The 19,323-nt window shown below is 46.3% G+C and overlaps 1 protein-coding gene across 1 annotated transcript; it reads left to right on the top strand.

The window, feature by feature from the left end:
• Positions 1–1,433: 1,433 nt before the first annotated feature.
• On the top strand, positions 1,434–16,718 carry mief1 (mitochondrial elongation factor 1). The gene is made up of 5 exons (XM_080776602.1): positions 1,434–1,574; positions 3,354–3,522; positions 7,664–7,853; positions 12,157–12,428; positions 14,515–16,718. The coding sequence occupies exons 2-5, from the start codon at positions 3,376–3,378 to the stop codon at positions 15,367–15,369; spliced, it is 1,464 nt and encodes a 487-aa protein (XP_080632728.1). The 5' UTR covers positions 1,434–1,574; positions 3,354–3,375; the 3' UTR covers positions 15,370–16,718.
• The last annotated feature ends 2,605 nt before the right edge of the window (positions 16,719–19,323 follow it).

The following is a 19,323-nucleotide window of genomic DNA, read 5'->3' as shown; positions in this document are numbered from 1 at the left end:
CCAGATACCGATCTTCCCAACCGCACGTGTTAGACAAACCGGTTTAACCCATTCTGACCTGAGAACAGATTCATAAGAGTTCTGACCTGAGATCAGATTCTAAAAATGTCAGTCGTTCTTCGATTGTTCAAAAATAGCAGACCTACAAGTTCGTAGCGCGTCACTCGGTGGCGCGCTATGAGCTTGTAGATCTGCTATTTTTCAATAGGTAAAGCATAACATGATGCTAACACCAAAATGGGTTCCCGTTCAGAATGGGTTAAGTTCTATCTGGACCCCAGTGGGGGTCAACCCACTGCGGCGGGTCCTAATACTATCAGTCGTTTCGTTTAGTAGTATTTAACACTTATCTATCCTAATTTTCCTAAATATTTAAATGATTGGTTTGAATTATTTCGGTGACTACCGCAACTCTTGAGCACAGCGTTGACATTTTCATTGTTCATAAAGCTACTACTATGTTTCAACCACAACTAATGGACAAGACAAGTTAAATGAGTTTGGGAACAAAAGACAGTAGTAGCAGCTACAACTATATGCAGTGATGGTGAAGAAAGGGAACTTGTAAAGACTCCTTTTCTGACAAACCAAACAAATCATTTCCAGCAGATCTGGAGAACTGAGAACAATACATGTGTGTACCATTCATAGAACTTGAAATTCTACTGTAAGTTTTTGTATAATATCGGCAAGAACTGAACATGGTGATGAAAGAGAACTTCATTAATCATTAGACATTCCCCCAGCTGAATATAACTGAGGAAAAAGAGGGAAAAAAACCTGCCTTATTCTCTTTGCATTATTTGAATTTGCGGCCTATAACAAGATGAAAAGGCTGGGGCTAAATAGAAGTCATGCCTACAATGAGACTGTTGGGGCCCCTTCTGTCCTAACCTTGAATTAGCCCCCCTTTAAAATGTGTAGCACACAGGCATAAGACACTATATGGCACATTACGAGTCAGACATTTGTATACATTTAGCGCCAGGCTAGTCATTTGGATTTAAAAATTATTGACCAGTTATTTTGTATGTCTGTCAGAGTGTCATCAGTCAATGATCCGAATAATAGTCATTATTTTATGCTAAATGAATAACCTCTGTCTTGCCCCTATGCAGGTGCCAGCGTGCCCCCCCCACATCAGCGTGCCCTCCACCTCCTCAGCGGTGCCCTCCACCTCCTCAGCGTGCCCCCCACCTCCTCAGCGTGCCCCCCACCTCCTCAGCGTGCCCCCCACCTCCTCAGCGGTGCTCCTCAGCGTGCCCCCCACCTCCTCAGCGTGCCCCCCACCTCCTCAGCGTGCCCCCCACCTCCTCAGCGTGCCCCCCAGCTCCTCATGCGTGGTCCCTGATGGGCGGTTGGTCCCACGGTGCGGTGCTGGAGCTGTACAGAGCGTTGCTCCGTGCGGGGCGCCACCTTCAGTACACGGACCGCAACTACTACCGGCTGGCCGTGGCCCGCGAGTTCCGCCGCTGCCAGCCCCTGACGGCGCCCGGCGACAAGGAGGAGGCGCTGAAGAGGGGCCAGTTCTTCCTCGACAGCCGGCTGGGCGGCCTGATGTAGCAGCTTCTCCGGTAGGTTTTACAATAGATTGTGTGTACAATAATAATCAATTAATAATAGTCAATTCAATTCAATCCAAAGGAGCTTTAACTGCCTCCCCCTGGCCAGCCGGGGCGCCTGATGGAGGGGAAAGGAACTGGTTGGAATAACGTGTTCCTTCCACGCGCTACGTCCAACCAGGGAAACTCCCCCCTGTCAGGTGTAAAGGAGCAACTTGGACACTCAGGCATGAAGGAAGCATGAGTTCAAGTCTGTTGCTCTCCCCTTGTCCCCCATATATGGGGACTAGGTTGGTCTCCCCTTGTCCCCCATATATGGGGACTAGGTTGGTCTCCCCTTGTCCCCCATATATGGGGACTAGGTTGGTCTCCCCTTGTCCCCATATATGGGGACTAGGTTGGTCTCCCCTTGTCCCCCATATATGGGGACTAGGTTGGTGGAGGGTGTGTAGAGCCCAGGATCACATTAGATAATTGACACAGGGGTGAAAAAGGGGTTACAAAATCATGGTATAAAAAATATATTTTTAACAAAGGAGCTTTATTGGCACGAGGAAAGATGCCTTTACACAAAATTGCCAATGCAAGTGTCAAAATATAAAAAAACGGTTGAAAATGGGGAAAGTATATACAGTATACAGCATTTTGTATTTAGTTGATAATATTCATCATTTAAAACGTGTAAGCCGGGGTCAGAAGAGATACTCTTCTCTCTCGCCAGTCGAAGCATGCTCTTGGTCTGGGCCTCTTTAAAGGAACGTAACACGACCTCAACAGGCCTACCATACCGTGCAGTAGGTCTAAGATTTTATATTATGCAAATGGCATGGTCACATAACCATTATATTTTGAGTGCATGCTTTGATGGTTACAGTTTTATAATCAGTGTTTGATGAGTAAACCTTTGTGGAGATCTTCTCAGTTCTCATTGTATGCTATAGTTACTGCCATTCAGGATGGAAAATGAAATCCATTTGGATTTGCGGGGAAGTAGTTTCATAAGGGGCTGGTATGAAGTACTTGATATAAAGAGAACATGTTCAGTTCACTAGTCTACACTCTACTCTACACCTGCCTTCATTTCATCTGATTGTCTGTCTGGCAGGCACTTAACAAGCGATCGTTAACTGTGTCTGAGAGAGGGGCAGAGAAGAGTGGCTTTGCTCAACTTGATTTATACTTATATTCTCCACTCTGGTGAAGGTACATGTTCGATATAGCATGCGGCCTTACTTATTAGCCTATATTTTGGCTATTAAAGAAAATAAATAAAAATAATTTGATTATGAAAAATGCATCGATTTCGGAGACTCCGGCGATTAATCGGAAAATTGATTAATCGGCGGAATCCCTTGTCACAACAGTGTGTGTGTGTAACGAATATGGAGATATTTGGCCTTAATACAAGTATACAACCCAGATATCTCCAGGGATTTAGACATCTGGGTTTAAGTTCTTGCCGGACGGCAGACACCACTGCGGCGGGGTCTAAACTCGAACAACCATTGAGTAGTATTTTATAGTGACTTGGGTTAAAAGGTTAAAAAAACACCCTTGTGAGCGGCGCCTTTCATCCCAATGATGATGATGTCAACATCACGTCCAAACCTATGACATCATCTCATGAACTACATCTCATGAACAACTGCATTTATGTGATGATTTGCTCATCTAACATATAACTGTAAATTGTCCCTTCATCGTCGATGGCAAATATGAGACAAAAGCTGTATATAGGAAGGCCCTTTTCCTTACGTCTTGTTCTGTCTGTCTGTCTGTCTGCCTGTCTAGCTTCTCCGTCTTAAGACAAAGGATGGCCGGGGTGAACGGAGACCGCAAAGGGAAGAAGGACGACAATGGGATCGGCACGGCCATCGACTTCATGCTGTCCAACGCCAAGCTGGTGCTCGGGGTCGGAGGAGCAGCCATGCTCGGCATCGCAACGCTGGCCGTTAAACGAGTAAGTGGACACGAAGACCTCTGTGGAGTAGAGTTAGGAACCTGTGTCGTCAGTCGGGGAATATTATCGGAATACTGTCAAATCTGGGAATACATTTCTTTAGCCAAGAATCTTTTTTTCTTCACCGATGTGTTTTGTAAAGGTGTCTGCTAACATATCCCACATTGGTTTCTTTTTTTTATTATATTTTTTATCCCACGATTTTGTAACCCATTTTTCACCCCTGTGCCAATCATCTAATGTGATCCTGGGCTCTACACACCCTCCGCCAACCTGGGGAGAGCAACGGACTTGAACTCTGCTTCCTTCATGCCTGAGTGTCCAAGTTGCTCCTTTACACCTGACAGGGGGGAGTTTCCCTGGTTGGACGTAGCGCGTGGAAGGAACACGTTATTCCAACCAGTTCCTTTCCCCTCCATCAGGCGCCCCGGCTGGCCAGGGGGAGGCAGTTTAGAGACCAGGATTACTGCATGTTTTTGTGAGGGTACCTACCCTAGGGGACACGGGGAGAACATGTGAGGGTACCTACCCTATAGGGGACACGGTGAGAACATGTGAGGGTAGGACACGGGGAGAACATGTGAGGGTACCTACCCTATAGGGGACACGGTGAGAACATGTGAGGGTACCTACCCTAGGGGACACGGGGAGAACATGTGAGGGTACCTACCCTATAGGGGACACGGGGAGAACATGTGAGGGTACCTACCCTAGGGGACACGGGGAGAACATGTGAGGGTATACCTACCCTAGGGGACACGGGGAGAACATGTGAGGGTACTTACCCTAGGGGACACGGGGAGAACATGTGAGGGTACCTACCCTAGGGGACACGGGGAGAACATGCAAACTCCACACAGAAAGGCCCTTTCGCCAACCCCGCCTTCGGGTATGGGCACTCCCACATTGGTTTCTAAGGGGCGATTCACACTATGGGTCCCGGGTGCGCATTCGGGACCACTTGGTGTGAAGGTAAGGTCATTTTATTTATAGAGAGAGCGCCTTTCAAAACAGTTTACCAGCTCAGTGGCCTTGTGGTTAGAGTGTCCGCCCTGAGACTGGGAGGTCGGGGTTCGATCCCCGGCCGGGTCATACCAAAGACTCTAAATTAGTGATGCACCGAATATTCGGCCGCAGAAAATATTAGGCAGAAAATGGCTAAAAATGCATTTTCGGCCTATTCGGTTTCGGCCCGAATAGGCAGAAAATATATCACCGAATAGTGTATGAAATGAATGCATTAAAAAGAGCTGAATAAATGTTTTATGGACCCATAATAGTGATTATTATTTAAGTTAAGTTTTGCCATAACCATTTATTTTGCCATAAATCAGGTAGCTTTAAGGTACGGCCATGACAGCAATGGTAGGAAAAAAGATATATAATAATAATCATATTCGGATATTCGGTATTCGGTTTTCGGCCAACTGTTTCCTATATTCGGTATTCGGTTTCGGCCAATAATGTCCCTTTCGGTGCATCCCTACTGTAAATAATGGGACCCAGTGCCTCCCTGCTTGACACTCAGCATCAAAGGTTGGATTGGGGGGTGGGAAGTGAGGGCGTCGACTGTTCGCCGCTTCACCTCCCAATGTATGAATGAATGAACCGCTGTAAAGCGCTTTGAGCACTTGGAAAAGCGCTATAAAAATGCAATTCATTATAAAAAATGCAATTCATTGTTACAAGGTGTACAATAAAATAAAAAGAATAAAACAAGAACATCTCAATCAAAAAATAAACCAACAATGATCTAAGAAACAGAGCAGCAAAGACAGTATACCTAGAAATAGATAAGATAGAACAGTACATAGAAATCACTGGAGGAAGCCAAAATGTTTGCGGTACACAAATGTGTTTTCAGTAGCTTCCTAAAGATCTCAACAGAAACAGCGTTTCTCAAGCAGAGAGGTAAATCATTCCACAGCGTAGGTGCAACAAATTCGTGAATGATGCGTACCGTTCCCGGGAGCGGATCGCCCAACCGTCCCCGGGACCGCATGGGAGGGCGGGTCTCTGGACCGTTGAAGTGTATTCCGATACGGGTCGTTCCAATGTGAATGCTAAAGAAGGAAGTGGACTGTTTTTCTTTAAAGAACGTGACATAATCTCTAGTCGACGAGCCGAGCGTCAACAAAAGAAAAACACACACAGCCGCTGCACGACGCGTAACACCAGCTGATTTCTCAACGCCGCCCGTCTCCTGTAGAATCTGCGTATACGCGCAGCACCGTGACCGCAGTACGCGCTGATCTTATTACACGTGGCTCTTGGGCTTTGCTTGGCATAGTTTCCAAAGTAAAACAAAATAATAATAATAATGCTAAAGTAGAATCCATAGCAAACTAATATCAAACAGGACACTGGAGCACAGAACTGACTGACACAGTGAATAGCAGGCAGGCTGACAGACAGTATAGTAGTATAACGGAAAAGAGGCAATGCAATGCAGTGTGTCTGGATTTATTTGAGACAATGTCGCACAGTTGATGGTCAGTGTCCGTGCACGCCAGCCATCAAGCACAGCGCCATCAGGAGGATTAAAGTGTGTTATGTAAGTGTACCCGGTGGGTGCGCTGTTGAATCTGGGGCAATGTGAATCATGGCCATCGGGGACCAGGCAACCGTATTCAGAAACGGTTCCAATGAAACGGATTCAGTCCGTCTCAGTGTGAAACCAATGTGGGATATGTTAGTAGACGGTAGACATAGACACACTTACCAACACATTTGTGAAGAAAACTCTTGGTAAGAAATGTACTCCCTGGCCAGCCGGGGCGCCTGATGGAGGGGAAAGGCACTGGTTGGAATAACGTGTTCCTTCCACGCACTACGCTACGTCCAACCAGGGAAACTCCCCCCTGTCAGGTTGTAAAGGAGCAACTTGGACACTCAGGCATGAAGGAAGGATGAGTTCAAGTCCGTTGCTCTCCCCTTGTCCCCCATATATGGGGACTAGGTTGGTCTCCCCTTGTCCCCCATATATGTGGCTGCATGTACCCACTGCCGTTTTAAGAAGGGTGTGTAGAGCCCAGGATCACATTAGATGATTGACACAGGGGGTGAAAAATGGGTTACAAAAAAAAAGAAATGTGCTCCCAGATTTGATTAATATTCCCTTACTAGTGTTAAATGACCACATGATGTGTCTGTAGTTAAATGACCACATGATGTGTCTGTGGTTAAATGACCACATGATGTGTCTGTGGTTAAATGACCACATGATGTGTCTGTGGTTAAATGACCACATGATGTGTCTGTGGTTAAATGACCACATGATGTGTCTGTAGTTAAATGACCACATGATGTGTCTGTAGTTAAATGACCACATGATGTGTCTGTAGTTAAATGACCACATGATGTGTCTGTAGTTAAATGACCACATGATGTGTCTGTAGTTAAATGACCACATGATGTGTCTGTAGTTAAATGACCACATGATGTGTCTGTAGTTAAATGACCACATGTTGTGTCTGTAGTTAAATGACCACATGTTGTGTCTGTAGTTAAATGACCACATGATGTGTCTGTGGTTAAATGACCACATGATGTGTCTGTGGTTAAATGACCACATGATGTGTCTGTAGTTAAATGACCACATGATGTGTCTGTAGTTAAATGACCACATGGTGTGTCTGTAGTTAAATGACCACATGATGTGTCTGTAGTTAAATGACCACATGGTGTGTCTGTAGTTAAATGACCACATGATGTGTCTGTAGTTAAATGACCACATGATGTGTCTGTAGTTAAATGACCACATGATGTGTCTGTAGTTAAATGACCACATGATGTGTCTGTAGTTAAATGACCACATGATGTGTCTGTAGTTAAATGACCACATGATGTGTCTGTAGTTGAATGACCACATGATGTGTCTGTAGTTGAATGATCACATGATGTGTCTGTAGTTGAATGATCACATGATGTGTCTGTAGTTAAATGACCACATGATGTGTCTGTAGTTGAATGATCACATGATGTGTCTGTAGTTGAATGATCACATGATGTGTCTGTGGTTGAATGATCACATGATGTGTCTGTAGTTGAATGATCACATGATGTGTCTGTAGTTGAATGATCACATGATGTGTCTGTAGTTGAATGATCACATGATGTGTCTGTGTCCGTCTGTCTGTAGATGTACGACAACGCCGTGAGCGCGCCCACCAGCCCCACCAAGATGGACCCGCCCCCAGGGAGACGCAGCTGGGAGGAGCCTAACTGGATGGGCTCCTCGCCGCGGGTGTTGAGCCACGACATGAAATCTACCGTCAGCCGCTCGCTGCAGTCTCTGCCCACCTCCTCCTCCTCACACGCCTTCCAACCGAGTAAGTTAATCTACCGTCTCAGCCGCTCGCTGCAGTCTCTGCCCACCTCCTCCTCCTCACACGCCTTCCAACCGAGTAAGTTAATCTACCGTCTCAGCCGCTCGCTGCAGTCTCTGCCCACCTCCTCCTCCTCACACGCCTTCCAACCGAGTAAGTTAATCTACCGTCTCAGCCGCTCGCTGCAGTCTCTGCCCACCTCCTCCTCCTCACACGCCTTCCAACCGAGTAAGTTAATCTACCGTCTCAGCCGCTCGCTGCAGTCTCTGCCCACCTCCTCCTCCTCACACGCCTTCCAACCGAGTAAGGACGCCATTTAACCTCATTACAACGTGTTTATGACTTCTTACGGCGGATATCGTACATCTGCGTCAGATGCGTCGGGCGTGGCGGCTTCCTTGTTCACTTCCTGTAGAGACCTTTTGTTCCTGTGGTGGTTGATTGAGAGTACCTTTTTCTAACTGACTGGCTTTGTGCAGCAAACGTGACCAAAAAAATAAGTGATATTTGAATTTAGTGAAATCACTTACTCTACCTTTAACGTTGAACTCAAAGGGTTTATTTCATCCAAGTTGAAAACAAAAACAAAGATACTTTTAGCATATAAACTGTAACTGAGAATAGAAGGAGGTGTAGAACAAAAACCAGACGTAAAAAACTGTGAACCTCCAATCAACAACACCTGGCCCTCTGATGGGCAGGTCATTTATGTCCTCTCTGCCATGTCTGTAGGGGGCGACAAAGCACACTAACAGGAATGTTAGACATGGCATGATGTGATGGCCTATTGCAGATCGGCTCCTACACTTCCATTATATGTAGAGATGCACTGAATATTCGGCCACCAAAACTATTCGGCCGGATAGTGGCATAAAAAATGCATATTCGGTATTCAGTTCGGTCGATTCTTTTTAGAGCCGAAACCGAAGTACCGGGGTTACCTTTCGTAACCCACTGTTATTGTTGTGATGTATGTACCGGTAATCATTTATTTGCCATTTATCATGTAGCTCTACAAAAAAGGTACGGCCACGACAGCAACGGTACAAAAACTATTTAAAAAAAAAATATATATATATATTAGTGGTGCACGATATTGATTTTTTGAAACCGATACGATAACCGATAATTTACCGCTCCTCAAGACCGATACCGATACGATAACCGATAATAAAAATATATAGACATGAATAAAAAATACATACTAGTGAGTAACAGTACATGTAACACAGCTTTGACCTAAGCAATTACAGTATAGTAGGCTATATCAGTGGTTCCCAAAGTGGGGTTCGGGGACCCCCGGCCCCAGGGGTACCTGAGGGAGTTCCAGGGGGTCCCCAGCTAAATTATATAGTTAGGAACCAAATGGACCCTTATGGGTCTGTAACTCTGAGTGTACAAATGGAACATTTCCAGTTGTATACTCTCAGAGTAAAAAATAACATTGATTTTACAATATAAATTGGGAGTCCCAGAGCAAATTGTGATTGGCCAGATGACGTATGATGATAAGAGTGCCCCTCACTTCACACAGGTGTGAATTTTTTTAAATGAATAAAAACAACAATATAATGTCTGTGAATGTCTGTGTGTGTCCGGTCAGTTGGCCTCAAAACTTTTCCACGTCAAGGAGCAAGGACCCCAAATTGTTAGCCCACAGACACCCATTTGAAAATATATGCCAGGGCTCTAGCAGTGATTCTCATCATTTTTATTTCAAGGACACCCAGTTTGACATGCATTAGGCTACTGACCCCCCATTTAATTCCATTTACATAAGGGACCTCAATTTATAATTTTTTATTTATATCGTAAAATCAATGTCAACTCTGAGAGGGTACAAATGGAACCAAATGGACCTGTAAGGGTCAATTTCGTTCCATTTGTAAACTCTGACTCCCCGGATCCCACTTTGAGAACCACTATTGTCTGTGTGTGTGCGTGTGTAAACACAAATACAACACTATCCAAGTTCCAGTGATAGACGTTGTTGTTAGCATATAAGTCATTAGCATGGTCTGTAGCATCATGTAGCCAAACAGCTACTACTTCTACATTTCTCAACCAAAACGGTCGCGTCGCGTTTCACAATGCTACACAACTGGAGCAAATTAATAAACTACAACCGGTAACGAGTGACACGCATTCAACAGCGCGATGAATGAACGAGCACCAATACGCGCTCGTCAGCTGCTGAGCTGCTAAAGCCGTTCGTATGAATGCGAGTCAGTGAGTGAAATGAGAGAGGGGAGATAGAGAGGAGAAGCAGGCGGGGCTATTAGCCTGCTATGGAACTACACACTGCAACAGACAGAGTGGAGAAGCGTCTCTCTCTCGCTCGTCTCAGCCGAGTCCGGAGAGATTGGCGACTCGGGGAGCGTTTGGGCGCACCACAGAAATGATTGGTAGTCCCATAGTTGCTACCAACTATATTTTTTTATGTCTCACAGATAAAATTTCAGGCGCATTTGCGTCCAAAATGATCGCAATTTCGAGCCCATATAAAGTATATTATCGGCGCTATTATAACGTTATCGAATTTATCGGGATGACGTCATAATTGCTAATATCGGGTCGAAATTTATCGGGACGATAATTATCGTGCATCCCTAATATATATATAATATTAATCATATTCAGCTATTCGGTTTTCCGCCAACTGTTTCCTATATTCGGTATTTGGTTTCGGCCAAGAATTTCCCATTTGCCGCATCTCTAATTATGATGGATGAGGAATTCTTTGCATATCATTAACTTACAAGTACAACCCAGATATCTCCAGGGATTTGGACCTCTCGGTTAAGTTCTTACCGGACGGCGGACACCAACCAGTCCCCATTGAGTAGTATTTTATAGTGTGACTTGGGTACTTAAAAGGTCCATATACTTTGTCATTATAACTATTTGTCGCATTTTTTTTTTTTAATCTGTTGACAGACATCCTGTTTGACGGATTACTGTTCTTCCTCAGAACACACAGTGGGTGTTGACTCTGCAGCGTCTGTAGTTCCTCTACAGTGGGCGTTGACTTTGTAGCGTCTGTAGTTGTAGTTGATTGACTCTGTATCGTCTGTAGTTCCTCTACAGTGGGTGTTGACTCTGTAGCGTCTGTAGCGTCTGTAGTTCCTCTACAGTGGGTGTTGACTCTGTAGAGTCTGTAGTTTGTGTAGTTGTAGGTGGTCCTTGCAGCCCCACATAAGGGAGCTGTTGAGTTCAATATTAGTTCCACACTAGAAGGGCTTTTGTGTCTGTTAGTCAATTGACTCTGAATCTTACCCATAGTCTCCTAAAACGTGCATTTGTGCTGCCTGGGAACACTTGATGTTAGATGTGATACTGATACTCGCCACTCTGGAAATGATGAAAATAAATGGCATTAAATAGGACCTTGTAAAAGGGGAAAGAAACTCTAGGCAGGGTAAAACACCATGCCAGGTTGTATAAAATGGTACGCTGACGTAAGCAACACGGTGGCAGCTAATTCATTACATTTATGCTAGTCTATGCTTGCACATTGACGCACCCATGGTTCTGGGCACGCCTAAATCCAACACACCCGTTGTTAATTGTATTAGCTGCAGCTGCTCTACTTACTAACCTGTAATGTTTTGTATGGTGTCGTTTTTAACCTGAATTGGAAAACCGACAAAATCAGCCTAGGGTTTCATGTGCCTTTTAAGCCACTTTAACCATTATTTTAAACTGTAGCAGTTCTAAAACGGGTAGTCCCAATACTTGATTCTGATTGGCTGGTTACCGTCACGTGACCGGTGTAAATTCCACCGATAACCCACTCCTTTAATCACTTTATCATTCGCAGCTGATTCCAGCTGTACTGGGGAAGGGGAGCGCTTGATTGCTTTACAAACACATGCCGTGCGGGCGTCTAAGCACCGCCCAGCTCATACGACTGTGAATGTGTGGCTCCAGGCAGCCCCGTAAAGACATCAAGCGCTGTTCTCCCGTCACATAGTAGCCTACTTGCCGAGCACAACAAGGAAGTGATGTGTCTCGCTCTGGTAGAGCAAAGCGTAGCTACTTTTGTGAATGTAATAGTTTTATTAGGTTAATATTGCTATATGTTTGTAACCGTTTTAGAAAAGCAATAAGCCACTCGAGGCCCCAGCTTACCGGGTATTTTACACTGTCTGGGAGGTAGAAGACCCTCCGCTGCACCTCGGGTCTGCCTACATCTACAATCTACAAGCTCATCTAAATGGGTTAAGACGAGGGTCTCGCCTCCCACAAGAGACACGAGCCTCACGGTCCTTATTGTGTTCCTCTGAATGTTCTCCTCCGGTTCCAGACTGTATGAGGCGGGCGGCCGCGGGCCGAGCCGGCGCCAGTGCCGGTGCCACTCAGACGGACATGCTTCGGGCCCGCATGCGTCTGTCGCTCCAGGAGAGCCTGTGGAGCTTCTACCAGGAGAAGGTGAACATCCCCCCCGAGGAGCAGGCCACGGCCAGGCGCGCCGCCATAGACATCTGCGCCGAGCTCCGGATCTTTCTCCACGCCAAGCTGCCCGACATGCCCCTCAGGGAGATGTACCTCAGTGGGAGCCTCTATGATGACCTGCAGGTAGTGGGTGAATGTGTTGTACCTGAGAGGCAGCCTGTACCACGACCTGCAGGTAGTGGGTGAATGTGTTGTACCTGAGAGGCAGCCTGTACCACGACCTGCAGGTAGTGGGTGAATGTGTTGTACCTGAGAGGCAGCCTGTACCTGCAGGTAGTGGGTGAATGTGTTGTACCTGAGAGGCAGCCTGTACCTGCAGGTAGTGGGTGAATGTGTTGTACCTGAGAGGCAGCCTGTACCTGCAGGTAGTGGGTGAATGTGTTGTACCTGAGAGGCAGCCTGTACCTGCAGGTAGTGGGTGAATGTGTTGTACCTGAGAGGCAGCCTGTACCTGCAGGTAGTGGGTGAATGTGTTGTACCTGAGAGGCAGCCTGTACCACGACCTGCAGGTAGTGGGTGAATGTGTTGTACCTGAGAGGCAGCCTGTACCACGACCTGCAGGTAGTGGGTGAATGTGTTGTACCTGAGAGGCAGCCTGTACCACGACCTGCAGGTAGTGGGTGAATGTGTTGTACCTGAGAGGCAGCCTGTACCTGCAGGTATGTGTTGTACCTGAGTGGCAGCCTCTATGACGACCTGCAGGTATGTGTTGTACCTGAGAGGCAGCCTCTACAACGACCTGCAGGTAGTGGGTGAATGTGTTGTACCTGAGAGGCAGCCTGTACCACGACCTGCAGGTAGTGGGATGAATGGAAAATGGACTATGGGCTGTATTTTGCGTACCTGTATTTTGCGTGTCTTAAGTACCAGATCTTATTGCGAATGCAGTGAGCACTTACTATGAGACCTAGCAGATCATGTCTGTCTGTCTGTGTGTGTGTCCGTGTGTCCCCCCTTTGTGCCCATATATGGAGCTGAGTGATTTGTTTGTGATTGATGCAACACACTCCATATTTGGACGTATAGCTGCTTTGGGGACTCCTTATATGGTTATGGCTAAGTTAAAAACTTAACTTAAAAATAACTTAACTTAAAAAAATTATAACTTAAAAATAAATCTTAAAAAACCCCAAATATGTACGAGCTGTGTTCGCTTCCCGCGTTTGCGCGTCTTACTTGTATTACCTAACTTGAGTAAACTAAAGACCTGGAGGCGTGATCAATGCCATTTGTGGCTATTCTGAGTGGCCAAAGAGCATTGATCACAACCTCCAGGTCTTTAGTTTACTCAAGTTATAGGGAATAAGACCTGGTACTTAAAGACACGCAAAATACAGTCCTGTGTGTTTTTCTCGTAGCGTGGGCAGTTATAGTCCAGGGCAGCCCGTCTGGGATATTTCCTGCTAATTTGTCTAAAAGCGCCAGATTTTGCACAGATGCTCTTTGCTCTAATGATTTAGCTAGGGTGCCCGCCATCGACCTTGGGAAAACTCTGTGCTGCTGAAAGTTGGGCTACCGTTAATTAACAACCTATTATAAGGCAACATTTCTCTAAATTTCATTATGCTTTAAAAGTAGCATGTGACGTGTCAAACTAAGGTTTTTTTTTTCCATGATTCTGAATCCATTCCAGGCATTTGTTTTGCACGAAAAACACTCCTTGGGCTAAATTCGGCCATGGCCACTTGCCCAAATAATGTGCACTGTTGACCTCATGTCATCAGTGCACCTCATGGGGTAGAGTGGCCGGTAGAACGGTATGGGAACCGAGAGGTTCCCGGTTCCATCCCTGTGGGCTCCCCCAGAGTTAGAGTGTCGAAGTGTCCTTGAGCAAGACTCTGAACCCCTAATTGCTCCTGGTGTGCTGGTTTGGTGCCTTGCATGGTTTGGTTTCCCCCGCCATCGTGTTTTATGGCGTTTGAATGATAAAGGCGCTTATATAAATGCACCATTTTTAACCCATTTTGGGGCGGGAACCCCTTTTGGTGTTAGCATTATGTTATGCTTTAGCTATTGAAAAATAGCAGATCTACAAGCTCATAGCGAGTGGCGCGCTACGAGCTTGTAGATCTGCAATTTAAAAAAAAATCGAAGAGCGACTGACATATAGAAACATAGCTTTTTCAGAAAACTGTCAGGATGTAGAAGACATTTTTTAGAATCTGATCTCAGGTCAGAATGGGGTTAATCTTCTCTCTCTCTCTCCCAGGTGGTGACTGCAGACCACGCCCAGCTGATGGTGCCGATGGTGCTGGAGAAGAACCTGTGGTCGTCGGTCCCCGGCGAGGACACCATCATGAACGTGCCGGGCTTCTGGCTGGTGCGCCGCGAGAACCTGGAGTACTTCCCGCGCGGCAGCAGCTACTGGGACCGCTGCCTGGTGGGCGGGTACCTCTCCCCCAAGGCCGTCCTGGAGGTGTTCGACCGGCTGGTGGCCGGCTCCATCAACTGGCCCGCCATCGGCAGCGTCCTGGACTACGTCATCCGGCCTGTGGTGCCCTCGGAGACGCTCACGCTGGAGGTGCAGTACGAGACGGACCGGAGGCTCTACGTGGACTTCCTGCCGCTGCTGACCATGACGGAGGACGGCGGCGTGTCGCTGATCGCCAAGCCCCACCGGCTGGCGGCCGAGCGCCACGAGAATCTGTGGCGGCAGAGCTTCAGGGTGTCGGAGACGGCGCGGCTCCGCGCCTTGGACCAGGAGGACGGCGGTGTGCGCTGCGCCGTCCTGAAGCTGGCCAAGGCCGTGTGTAAGATCAACCCGGCGCTGCAGAGGCTCAACGCCAGCCAGCTCACCAACGCCATCCTGCTGCTGAGCCAGAAGGAAGGCGACTGGACCGCCGAGGCGCTGGCCGACCGCTTCCTGCAGCTGCTGCGCGCGCTGGTGGGCCACCTGGAGGCCGGGAGGCTGCCCTGCGCCCTCAACCCCCGGGTCGACCTCTTCTGCGAGCTCACGGAGCTGGAGGTGGACGAGCTGGGCTACACGCTGTACTGCGCCCTCTCTGACCCCGAGGGGCTGCTAAGGACCGCTGGGCCGGACCAAGGACCCTCAGCCACACCCTGAGGACCCTCAGCCACACCCTGAGGACCCTCAGACACACCCTGAGGACCCTCAGTCTAATGCAGTGGTTCCCAAAGTGTGGTCCGGCCGGGGACCCCCAGGGGTACCTGAGGGAGTTCCAGGGGGACCCCCATGACTAAATGATAGTTTGGAAACAAATTATGACAATTATGGGTCTGTAACTCAGAGAGTGTACAAAATGGAACCAAATGGATCCATTTGTAACACTCTCACAGAGTTAAAATAACATTGATTTTAGAATATAAATTGGGGGTCCCACCAGAGATAGAAATGCCATTAAATGGGGGGTCCGTAGACTAATAATGCATGTCAAACTGGGGGGGTCCTTGAAATTAAACGGGTTGAGAAACACTGCTAGAGCCTTAAGAATCTTTCTCTGGCATGTCTTTTCAAATGGGGGGTCCGTGGGCTGGCTGCTTAGTGTCAATTTGGGGGTCCTTGACATGAAAAGGTTTGGGAAGCACTGGTTCTAATGGGACTCTCTGTGAGCCTCTGAGGTGAATCTCCATAGTTGAAGAAAAGGAGGATCTTTCAAGTCCCCACACAGTTCTCTCTGCCGTGCATAATGGCTGCTACTGTTTGTGGTGGGCGCGCCGCTCTCTGTGTCGTCGTAATGAGGTTCCTGTGACAGCACAAACATCTGCACCGTGAGTCCTAAACCCATGTCTCTACTGGATCCACTGAACGTTTTAATTTTGTTTTATTCCCATCATGTGAGAAAGTGGTACGGCCATCATCCAGTAAACTGGCACTTAGCGTGTTGGAACAACAGTTAGTTTGTCTGTTAGTCTTGGCAAGCAAATCCATAAAATACTCAACGCGAGTAAGTTATCCCTTCAACCTCAAATGAAGACCAACCTAAATGCCCATATAGGACCTCATAAAGACCAACCTAAATGCCCATTATAGCACCTCATAAAGACCAACCTAAATGCCCATTATAGCACCTCATAAAGACCAACCTAAATGCCCATTATAGCACCTCATAAAGACCAACCTAAATGCCCATTATAGCACCTCATAAAGACCAACCTAAATGCCCATATAGGACCTCATAAAGACCAACCTAAATGCCCATATAGGACCTCATAAAGACCAACCTAAATGCCCACATAGCACCTCATAAAGACCAACCTAAATGCCCATATAGCACCTCATATAATAATTATAGCGCCTCACACCAAAGCCATTCTAAGAAACCTAAATGCCCATAGCACCTCAAGACGAACCTAAATGCCCATAGCACCTCAAGACGAACCTAAATGCCCATAGCACCTCACACCATAAGACGAACCTAAATGCCCATAGCACCTCATAAGGACGAACCTAAATGCCCATAGCACCTCACACCAAAGCCATTCTAATAATGCCCATATAGAACCTCACACCAAAGCCAATCTAATAATGGGAATAGCAGTGCATATATATATATATATATATACTGCTTTTTAAGCACTCTAGTGGAGTGCGATAGACTGCTGAATACCACATTGGTTGATGATGGACGAACAGCGAAAGGGAATGATATGAGAAAAATGACATGCAATGATAATTTATATGCTTGAATGAATAAAACACCGGGTAATTGTATTTATTCTGCTGGGCAGTCCTCTTGCTTTATTGCATGCCTTGTAGCTGGGCAGATGTGTGATGCGGTACAACGTTCATGGTGGTTCTGGTATAAACTCCATAAATATGGTTTTGAGATAGACGGGGGTCTTTTGATGGGTTCTGAGGACGGTTCTCTTCTCCATCGGCCCCAAAGTCAATGGATGTAATGTAATGTGTGTGTGTGTTTAAACTGCCCCAAAGCAAATAAATTATACATATGATGAAAATAAATGCTATCTATAAGAAAAGAAACTGCCATATTCTCTCATCCGATTTTCATAAAAGAAAAGAAAAGCTTAACTCTACTGAGTGAGCCACTGTTTTTGATAATGGCTTCCTTATTATGGAACTTTGTTCAATTTGTGTAACACAACTTAAGCGGTATTTCTTTTTGTCTGGAATGTCCTGCAGCTTGCATGTTGTCGCCTGATGACAAGGAAATCAATCTGTGAATAATTCATTATACACAGGAGTTGTATGTGATGTGATGTCTGTTATCTGGTCCCACAAAACAAAGTAGTTGAAAAGAAATGAATGATACCGTACAAACTAAAGCTTGTATTTGGTTGGCTTAACCCATTCTGGACAGGAACCCGTTTTGGTGTTTTAAACTCAGCATTATGTTATACTTTAGCTATTGATAAATAGCAGATCTACAAGCTCGTAGCGTGCCACCGAGTGGCGCGCTACGAGCTTGTAGGTCTGCTATTTTTGAAAAATCGTGAAAATGTGGCACAGATCTTTGAATATATATTCTTTCAGAAGACTATTTATTTCGACGTCAGGCCTATTTAAGCCTAGGAAATCCCTCCACAGTAAAGGCTCATACATAGTCTGGATTCTCGGTGGTGAGGTGACTGACCACCGAACTACAACATGACGTCACTGAGGTGACCACCGAACTACAACATGACGTCACTGAGCCGCGGTGAAGAGCAAACCGCCACCGCTCCAGCCCTTCTCTCTGTTTTTGCTCACCACCGCTCAACGTTATTTCAGCTCCGGTGGTCACCTCACCACCGGAGCGGTGGTCACCTCACCACCGAAAATCCAGACTATGAATAGGCCTTCACAGTTACTGGAACAGATATGATGTGAAAAGTCTTGCAAAATGTTATTCTCTAGAGACTTTAGTCTCTAGATATTGACAAGCACAGCCATCGATTCTTCTTGGAAGTTGGAACTGCCATTATTATCTTGCTGACATTTCATTTTTTTGATGTTCAGTCACGTCTAAATGTCCCGTCGTGGCATGGTTTTGTGGGGGATGGAGCGGGTGAAGGTTTTATTGTTTCAAATAATTCCGAATAACGTCCAGCCAGACCGTTTACCTGAGCTCTAACCTCGCGTCACCACACCAGACGTTTTCACCTCGGAGGAAAAGCCTGGTCTGTGTTCCAAAATGGTGGTAATTTGATGGTAAATTACGTCATGTTGTAGTCGTCGGGCAGGAAACCACATAGAGGAATAAGAATAGAGGGTGTGAAGCATGCATACATTCATTATTATTATTATTATGCATACAGTGAATGGCAGATCGGGTGACAAAGTGAATGTAATGTTGTTTAAAGTCATTTAATGCAATCGAATGCGACTTTTCTGTTTGGATTCTTGGGCCGTCGGGTCCAGAAAGTAGTTTTTTGCCGCTCGGTACTAGTCTGTAGTCATTCCGCATCACTTCCGGGTATGATGATGTCACCACGACTCACGCGCATACCACCCTCTATTCCGCCATTCGTGGTCCTGCTTCCGTCTTCCTGCCAGATGACTACAAATCAATGACTACAACCTGACGGAAGTTACCATCCGCTCCCGACCGGATTATAAACCCGAAATAGAACGCTGCCCCAGGCTAGCTGAGCTCAGGGATATTTCAGGTGTAGAGTAAATTGCAGTATGTGGGAATAGAGGGTATGCACATGCTTAAAGTGAATGGCACATCGAGTGGCAAAGCAACAGGCAAAGTGAGTTTAACATTGTTTAATGCAATCAGACAGGACTTTTCTGTGTGGATGTATATGGGCTGTCAAGGCCAGAAAGTAGTTTTTTGCCACTCAGTGGGCGTTCAGTCATAACTTCCTGGTTTGATGATGTCACACACATACCTTCTATAGGGTCACATTAACGTGGCAAGAGGAGGGAGTACCATTGGTTGGATAAAATGTGTGTTTAACTGTTTATCATTTATCAAGTTCCCTTTCACACATTTAACTCTGGTCTTACTGCGGGGGTTTCTGTTCTGTTTTTAGTTTCGTTCAGCCTCACCCTCGCCTCACATTTTGCTCTTATGTCATCATAGCGAATGGGATGTTGTTTTTCCATCTT

Source organism: Protomyctophum bolini, assembly GCF_963924005.1.
Source record: "Protomyctophum bolini genome assembly, chromosome: 11".
Classification (NCBI taxonomy): Eukaryota; Metazoa; Chordata; class Actinopteri; order Myctophiformes; family Myctophidae; genus Protomyctophum; species Protomyctophum bolini.
The sequence above is the reverse complement of the archived record's forward strand: the minus strand, read 5'-3'. Positions and strand labels throughout refer to the sequence as shown.